At 39.7% G+C, this 9,333-nt stretch overlaps 1 protein-coding gene across 7 annotated transcripts in view; it reads left to right on the top strand.

Annotated features, from left to right (window-relative positions):
* Positions 1 to 250: 250 nt before the first annotated feature.
* The window catches only part of LOC103722054 (protein SHOU4-like), a 20,761-nt gene continuing 11,678 nt past the window's right edge, over positions 251 to 9,333 (top strand). For 2 of the 7 annotated variants that reach the window (XM_008812480.6, XM_039126597.3), the window contains exon 1: positions 267 to 885. In XM_008812480.6, coding sequence (XP_008810702.3) covers positions 583 to 885 — 303 coding nt within the window. In that variant the 5' untranslated portion in view covers positions 267 to 582. Of the gene's footprint in view, positions 886 to 9,333 lie in introns of all 7 variants that reach the window. The other 5 variants (XM_008812477.6, XM_008812478.5, XM_088723742.2 and 2 more) reach the window with 4 other exon arrangements.

The raw sequence follows: 9,333 nt of genomic DNA, 5'->3' as shown, positions 1-9,333 counted from the left end.
ACCCGCGTGTGAGTACATCACCTCAGCATCACTTCAGTACTAGAGGACCAGTAGCCATTCAGTTTCTATATTTAATCGACGTCCGTGCATTTTGAATCAGGGCCACTCCGTCGAAAATAAAGCCCTGTTTCTAATATGCTACCACCTCTCCAATTCCGCCCACGTACCGGTGGGCAGATTTGATGGTAAAGTTGGTGTATTAAGTATTGCTAAAGCCATCAGGCCGGTTGTCCGCGACGTTTGTCACTATACCATTAGCATCCTAAACAACCATCAATACCACTTATTTATTTGTTTCCTTGTTTTGTTGGCCGAATGGCGTCGGTTTCGGAAAGCCTTTTTCTTTTTCCCTGCATACCAACGGAAACAGAAAGCGTCAGCGTCCACCGACCAGCGCAGAAAGCTGAATTCATTATTTGTGATGGTTGATGCGTCCGGGATCCGCTTCGCTGAACCCCAAGCTACATTGAAGTATTAAACCCCGTCCACCGCCTCTTCTCTCTCACTCTCTTCTCTCTTTATCTCTCGTGTTCGTCGTTCGCGGATGCACCGAAACGAGACCCGGCGGGCGGAGGAGGAGGGATGAACGACCTCTCCGGCACCGCCGTCGGCCGCCGGTTCCGCGCCCCGGTCCCCGCCGCCGTACCCTGTGTCATTGTCCCTCTTCTCCTCGCCGGCCTCGCCGTCTCCCTCCTCATCCTCGTCGTCGTCCACAACGCCCTCCTCCTCGCCGCCGTACTTTTCCTCTCCGCCGCCGCCGCCTCCTTCCTCCTCTGGAATGCCGCCAGCTTCCGGAACCACGGCGCCCTCCTCGTCTTCCTCGACCGCCTCCCGGCCTCCGACCTCGTCACCGCCAGGGACGGCCAGCTCATCAAGATCACCGGGGTAATATGATCAAAGGCTCGTTCTTGCTTCCTTTTGGTTTTCAACTCTTGGTACGTTGTTTTCTTGATTTTTATTAGACGAGCGTGTTTCTTGGATTGCTTGCGCTTTGATCCGCCGCCAGCTTTTATATCTCTTTGTTTTCCCGTCTTTCTTGTAAGCAGTAAAAATTTCTTGGTAAAAATTTCTTTTATATTACCGTGAAGGCTGTAGATACCTTAAATGCAGAATGTACAGCCTCGATGTTTCGATTTGGTCCTCTTTTGTTTGTTGTGTTCTTTAATGAGCTGGAATTCAAAACGTAGTCAGGTTTCTTGAGGAGCAAAGAAGTCTGGGAGAAGACTATTTATCATCCACGAATTGTTGGGGTAATATAGCGTATCATGGGTTTGGTTTAGACCCTAAAAGGCCATTGATCGGGGTGAAGACTTTCTACTGAGGGTATTTGACTGGGGTAAATCTTGGTTTTTGGTTGGCCATGTTGCAGTCTATCACATCTGGCATGGTTCCTGATGCTTGAATCAGATCGTGCTTCTCAAACATCAATCTGCATCTGAGAATCTTGACTAATTTTTGGGTTTGTTTCACAACCATGGTTGCTGGTTCCCGATGTGGGCAATGTCTCCAACTTAAGATGCCAATTGATATTCAGATACTTCTAAACCACACAAGTTTGCATACCTTCTGAAATATGATGCGTCCTTGAAGGTGGCCAGGCTTATGGATGTTATGTCTGTTATCCTTGGGCCTCTTGCGGTGGTGGATAATAGTTTAAGTTTCCATGCACACCTGCATCATTTATGAGCACACTTTATATTGTATTCCACTTTGTATTCTATAAGATAATATTCTTCTGCTGTGGAAATCATAATAAAGAAACCTTGTTCCTGTTCTCCTATAAGTGGGTAGTTGCATTATGGTTCTTTCCTGATGTTCATTTATTCTAATCTGGTATATAATTCACTCTGTCACCCTTGGTTTCTGGATATGCCACTGTTACTCAAGAGCCTATAGATTGATCCACCTATCAGCTAGGCTCATGACATTGTAGTGTTGCTGAAAACAGCTGCTCTGATTTCCCCTCTAATACTATCCAAATGCCGATAAGGATGCTGATTTCCTATGCTTTTGCATCTTTTACTTGAGCTCTTCCTGTATACAGGATTGGATTTTTAATAAAATATCTTGATTATGAATTACAAGGTTTGGATTATTCTTCCGGTTTGTCGTTTTCCACTAGTTCCTTGATGCTAGGTGTCACACTTTACTACTCAGCTTAATCAATGCCACAACATCAAGGGGGACAAGTCACTACTCAGAGACTTGGTTATTGACTGGGTAATCCTGATGATTCTTCTTGACCAGGTGGTCTGTGATAATAAGGGAATTGCTCCAGCGCCTGCCGTGGCTACAAAATCTGCAGCTGCGTCCGAGTGGCCTGAAAGCTGTTGGGGATGAAGAGGAGGCTTAGCTTTGATAGTAGTTTCCATCCCCTTTAACAAAAGTTATTGTAGTTCGCTTTAGGAGTGAAAAGCTTTCTGAGATGACTTATCTCAATTTTTTTCTATTTCTTCTTTTGAAACCTATTATCAGGCTTTTGGTCATGTTAAGGGACTTCGAAATTTAACTTTGTTTCAGGAGCACAAATCTATCATTGAACTCCTAGATTTTTTTTGTTCTTCATTTGAGAGAAATCACATGTGTCTTGTAATAACTCAGGAACTTTTCAATTCTTGTTAGTTATGTTTTTTTATTTTTTGCATGGTAAGTCCATTTCTTTTTGATGATTTTCCCTTTCCCTTTTCTTGCATCTTGGCGCAGAGCAGAGAATATCAGAATCAATTTGTTGTTGCAAACAATTTTTCTATCTCGTAACCTGTTTCAGTCATTCATCTTCCCCAATTATTTAAAGAACTTTAAGCTCCTAGATGACCAGTTTAGGCCCTGTTTTTAGGCATTCTTTTTTGAGCAATAGTTGATGAAGTTTTTATTTGTTTTTGGAGTTATTTTACACTCCTTTGATTATCTGTTGTAGATCTCTGGACCATCTTTTTTTTTGTGTTTTTCAATACTTTGTCCAACATATCATGCAACACCTGTTAGTTTCTTCATTTTCTTGGAATGATATTTGTATTGTTGAATCTATTGGTGGTACTGATATTGAGCTTGATGGTTATTATATGGTCATGATCTGCATCTCTCTGCCTTAGTTGATTCAAAGGTTATTTTTGTTTGCTTTATTTGTGGGTAGTCATACTATGGCTATTGTTGCTCTCCAGTCATGTCCACTCTTGACTTGATTATGCATATACTCTAGCTACTTTTACATGCAACAAGAAACACGAGCACAATTGATCTAGGACTGCAGCTTGACATGTAATGATGATCTCATCATTCAGCAATTCTGTGTTGTGATTTGTAGGCATGGACGTTTGATATTAACTTGCATCCATGGAACACCAAACTGGTTCTTGTAGCATTCTCAAGAATTGTACATATCAAATAGGGCCGCTAACAAGCTGAGCTGAGCCAAGCTCTATGCTGCTCAGGCTTGGCTTGTCATATGAAAGGGTTATTCGAGCTCAAGCTGTGGTTAATTGCAAGTGTTCAAACTTGGTCCATTTCTTAATTGAATGAGCTTGAGTGAGCCTAGTATTGAGCTAAGCCTAAGCTTCTATTTATTTTTGTGATCCCAAAGTGTTTGGTCTCGGCTTATCCATGAATTACTAGTTGAGCTTTAGACAAGATTTAAGCTCAATTTGTAATTTTGTATCTTAATTGAACATGTTCATTTGAGCCTATTATCAAGCTGTTTGTTTATAAACCACTAGGTTAATTTGCAGTCTTGATTAAGATCAACCACCACATATCAATTGTTGATGCATATAAATATATACTTTGAGCCATTCATTGGCAAACAAGTCATAGGTCCGCTTTCACATCTTAAAATACATCAATATTAAAGTTGTTGATTAGACACTTGTCTTTGTTGTCCTACATCAAACCTTGCAGATTTCTATTCTTGTAGCACCAGCACTTTATTTATGCTTATTCTGACCTCCTTATTCTTTTGTCTTAACACCAGTTTGTTTTTTTTGAAACAGACTGGATATTGATTGTGTGCCAATCTTGTTAAGAAGCAAATTCACCTATAATGCTTATTTCATTACCTGACAGTTGATCCCTGTAATTGAGTTATTGCCACCTTGCATGCAATAAATTATTTGTTCTTGACTGCTATAAAATGACCTCAAAGTGCTCATCTTCTCGTGCATTCACTAATTGCATCTCTTCTGGTTAAACTTTGGATTATACAACATCCGATTCTCGATGTTCCTCTTATGTCCCATTTAGCCTATTTATGCTCCCAGTTACAAAATTCAGCATTGATGGATCTTTTTGGCACCTGATTCTAACCTTGTTACCCACACATTTTGTTGCTTGTGATCATTTAACTTTTTTTTTAATATTTTATAATTTTCTAAAGTAGCATGTGCTTTTTACATTGTGCAACCTGATTAACTCTGTTCTCTTATTTGACTTTTTTTTTTAAAAAAAATGTCATATTGTTATATCGGACTTTCTAGAATTTGAATAGCAAACTTGCTTTTTTGGCTATAGTTCAGATATCTGGGAATTCCTGTATCAACCAAACCTTTATATTTTTTTTGCATTAGTCACCTTTAATAGGAAATTAAATAAGAGGATCTTGTGAAATTGTAATCCCTGGAAGGCAAATTGGAACCAATGAAATAAGGGTGCAACTGAAGCAGGTTGGAGTGGGCTAGCGCATAGACGATACCCAATCTGTGTTCTAAACAATCCAACCCTGACTTTATCCAATCTGACTTAAAATTTAACCTATCTAACCCAAACCCAATTTGACTTCATAATTTCTAAGCCAAAACATGACTTAGGTTGATTGTTGACTCGGGATTGATGCATTGGTTGATTTTCTCTTAGTTTAACTTGTCAAAAATTAGGGGTCATTGCTTGGTGCAATGGTAAAAGGCTTGGATTGACAAGTGCAGGGCATGAGTTTGAATCCTGGGGCAGCCACTTTGTGTAGCAAAAAAAAAAAAAGAGCCAAAGTTTAGGACTATTCCCAATTTACCCCTCATAGGACCTTGGATTGTTGGGAGTTGGGACCATAACTGGTAATGTCTATTTTTCTTTAACTTGTCAAAGATTGTACTTGGATCTTGTCTATCAACATTGACTCAGGTTCTAAAATTTAAATGATACTTAATATAATCCATTTGATCAGATGGGGAAGATACCTTCTGTAAATATTCCGTGGGCTACTGTTGGATGGGGTAGATTGGAAGGAAAAAGAAGGGTCATATTTGGAGTGGGTCAGTATAAGAGGATGGTAGAAGAAAATTGGGTCAGTTTGCTTGAGCCTTCAACCAAATCTCAATCCAGCATTAATTTGGGTTGATATTTACCAATCCAAACCCCACCCAGCCAAGCAATGTTAGGCCTAACCTGACCGACGCTACAGGTGGGGTCAAATTCAGTGCAGTTTGACCCAGAACAGGTTGCACCTTTCGATAAGATCTGTGCTTTGATCTCATGGTGAATGCTGGATGGCTTCTTTCTCAGCTATTTGCGATCTATATCTGAAATACTCTCTCTTGGAAACATTTCAATAAGAAAATACTACAAACTACTAGTTAGAATTTTATTAGATCAATGAAAGAGGGGCCCCTGACATTACATTAAATCTTAAAGTGGATGTTGGCAGCCTCACTGAAATATTTCTGGTAGTTGCTTCTTATTTCCTTTGGTGGAAATTGAAAAAGGTAGATATCTTAAAATGGCCAACCCATTTGCATGATTAAAAAGGTTTGATCAATGAGAATTATGGAAAAAACATTGTCTATGAAACACGTGCAAAACAGATAATAGATTTCATATCTAAGTACGTGAATTTGGTGCATGTGGAGATTCCTTTGTAGGGGAAGAAGATTTAGCCAATAAGGTTGGAGTAGCAATATAGTAGGAATCAATCAAAAGAAATATCATTCATAACTTACGAAAGGGAGCATAGAATTGACAATTTAATTCATCTTCAACGACTGTTTATGGTGGCTAAGCACTTATATTTAAAGATGTACAACCCCTTAACCTAATCTTGAATTTTTCACATTCATCCACAGCTGAACAAGAAGATAACAATGGTCACACTTAACTCGTGAAGAAAAGTAGAGAAATAACAATTTAATTCAATTGATTTTTTTTTAAATAATTAGGGGCACAACTAGAGATTAGAGTTGGGCACTGGGCCGGGCCGCCCATGGCCCGGCACGGCCCGATAGCTACAGTGCCGGGCCGTGCCTGGCACGACCCATTTAAGGGGGCCGTGCTGGGTCACAGGTTACTGGCCCGCGGGCCTGGCCCGGCACGGCCCGCTTCGGGCCTGGCCCGGCACGGCCCGCTTCGGGCCGGGGCCGGCACGGCCCGCTCTAGGCCCGGGCCGGCACGGCCCGCTCTAGGCCCGCGCCGGGCCGGCCCCGGCCCGGGCCGGCACGGCCCGCTCTAGGCCCGGGCCGGCACGGCCCGCTCTAGGCCCGCGGGCCAAGCACGGCCCGGCCCGCGGGCCAAGCACGGCCCGGCCCGCGGGCCAGCCCGGCACGGCCCATAAGGGCCTGGGCCGGGCTGGCCCGCGGGCCTGGCACGGTCCGGGCCTGGGCCCGGCCCGGCCCGATAAAAATTAATGCTTCATAAATTTTTTTAATAAATTAATAAATATTGAAAACTAAGGATTTATGAATATAAAGCCACCTTAATGGTGGGGGGTTTGGCATAGACCCCTATCAGTTTATTAATTTAAATCAAAATGGTACATGAAGGGAGGTTTGGACCTTGGTCTGACCTTCAGAATACAATAAGAAAGGGCCGAGGTTTGGACCTTGGTCTGACCTCCAGAATACAATAAAAATGTACAATTATAAAAAATTAAGAAATCTTACTAATCATCAGTGATTCAGTGAATCAGTATTCACTCTTCAGTCTTCAGTAGTGTTTGTATCATCATCATCAGAGGATGTTGTATTATGTCCACCTTTATCTTGAAGTCTTGCCTCAGTATCCAACCAATCTTTGAAGCAGAGAAGCATCTCCACCGTTTCGCCCGTCATCCTACTTCTCTTTTCGTCAAGAACACGCCGACCTGCACTAAAAGCGGATTCCGATGCTACCGTGGACATCGGCACAGCTAAAATATCGCGTGCAATTGCAGACATAACAGGATATTGATTTCTAACACTCTTCCACCAAGATAATACATCTAGATTCTCTATTTGATTTTCATCATATGCAGACTGAAGATCATTTCGTAAATAAAATTCTAGTTCACTACTTAAAGATGAAGATAAACTTGAAGCATGTGTGTGTCTTCTCTGTGCAATGAATGAAAAAATAGATGACGAACGAGAACTACTAGAAGAAGAAATAGAGGTTTGTATTTGTGTTCTAGATCCACGAATTTTTTCATCATATATAGCATAAATATCATAAAGAAGTTGTTTTACCTCATTTTTAGCAGGTTCAGGATCTTTAATCATATTTTCACAGTATGCATCAAGTAAAATTAGCACGCCATTCAATTTAACTCTAGGATCAAATACAGCAGCTAAGTTATGCATAGGACATATCTTGTCCCAATACTCATTCCATTTAGATTCCATTAGGTCAATAATAGGCATTAAAACATCATCATATCTATGTTCTGCAAATTTTTGATTAATTATATATGCTTGTTGTAAAAATGAACATAAAGTTGGATAATAAATACCAGAAAGAACATTGGTAGCATTATAAAAACTAAGCAAAAAATCTTCCAAAATTTTTTCTTTATTCCAATCAGTTTCAGTCAATGTAAAGCCTAATCCACGATCATTAATATATGCACTTAATAAGTTTTTATATAGGTATGCATCATGTATCATGCTATATGTTGAGTTCCAACGAGTAATTACATCAAGTTTAAATTTTTTAAAACGTTTACCATGATTTATACATAGTTCCTTAAATTCTTGAAGTCTTGATCTTGAAGCATGAATAAAAGAAACTGCATTTCTAATTTTACCAATCACATCTTAAATCATGCCCATGCCAGCTTGAACAGAAAGATTTAAGATATGACATGCACATCTAATATGCAATAAATTTCCATCTAACATGGGATGCAATGAGTCTTTTAATAATGCAACAACAGAATTATTATTAGATGCATTATCAAAAGTAATAGACATAATTTTATCATTAATATTATATGAACATGCAGTTTGATAAATGATATTTGAAATTTGTTGCCCAGAATGTGGAAAATCAAAAGCACGAAAAGCAAGAATACGTTTATTTAATTGCCAATCATTATCAATATAATGAGCAGTAATGGCAATAAAACAATTACTACCTACAGATGCTGACCAAATATCAGAAGTTAATGGAATTTTTACATTTAAAGTAGAAAGTGTTTCAATTAAACTTTGTTTCATTGCTAAAAAGTTAGTCATAGCTACTCTTCTAAATGTACGCCTGCTAGTTTTTTTGTAAGCAGGTTGTAGGTTTAATTGAATATATTCTTCAAAATTAAAAGATTCACATAAACTAAAAGGTAATTCATCCTTAACTATCCATTTTACAAGTGCTTTTCTTTGATTTTCATGATTATATGCAAAATTACCTACAAGTAATCCTCCTTGTATATTAAGGGTACTTTGAGTTTGAGCATGAGAATCATGCATCCTATGACTCTCTTGATGTCTTTTTAAATGCCCTGTTCCCCCACTACTACTACAACTATAAAGTTTGGCACATTTTTTACATTTAGCTTTCCAGACTCCATCAACCATAACTCTGTCAAATTCATTCCATACAGCACTAGTCCTCTTACGAGAAGAGGTTTGATCTTCACTCGGTTCACTAGTTCTAGAGGAACTAGGAACATGGGGTTGGGGATTAGTTTCTTCTCCCTCAGAAACAGGAGGAATGCCAAACTGACTTTTCTCAAAAGATGACATATCTAAATTGATGAATTCAAAAAATAAAAACTAACCACAAGGAGGAATTGAGTAGAGGGTCGGAGGGCAGAGGCAGAGCCGAGATTCTGAGCTTCCTCTTGTGCTCTCAACAGGAGTGACCTCTTCTCAACAGGAACCTCCTCTTGTGTAGCACTTGAACACTTGCTAAATGCAAACTAAAAATTAAATTGCTAGAAGAGCACTTTAGAAGAGAGAAATAATAGTAGTAGAGAAGAAGAGAATAGTTGGTTTGGTGTGGTGAGAATGAGAGAGGAAAGGGATATTTATAGAAGCCCAAAATTTTTTTTTCCAAAATACCCCTCAATTTAGCCGTTTTTGGACTGTTGGGAGGGGTAAAATTGGAATTTTTTCAAAATAGCCGTTGGAAACGGCTATTTTTCTCCCCCCCCTCACCAGACGG

This window comes from Phoenix dactylifera, chromosome 6 (assembly GCF_051530095.1).
Source record: "Phoenix dactylifera cultivar Ajwa chromosome 6, Ajwa_hap1_PhDact_Kaust_v1.1, whole genome shotgun sequence".
Classification (NCBI taxonomy): Eukaryota; Viridiplantae; Streptophyta; class Magnoliopsida; order Arecales; family Arecaceae; genus Phoenix; species Phoenix dactylifera.
This window is presented reverse-complemented; position numbering and strand designations above follow the sequence as displayed.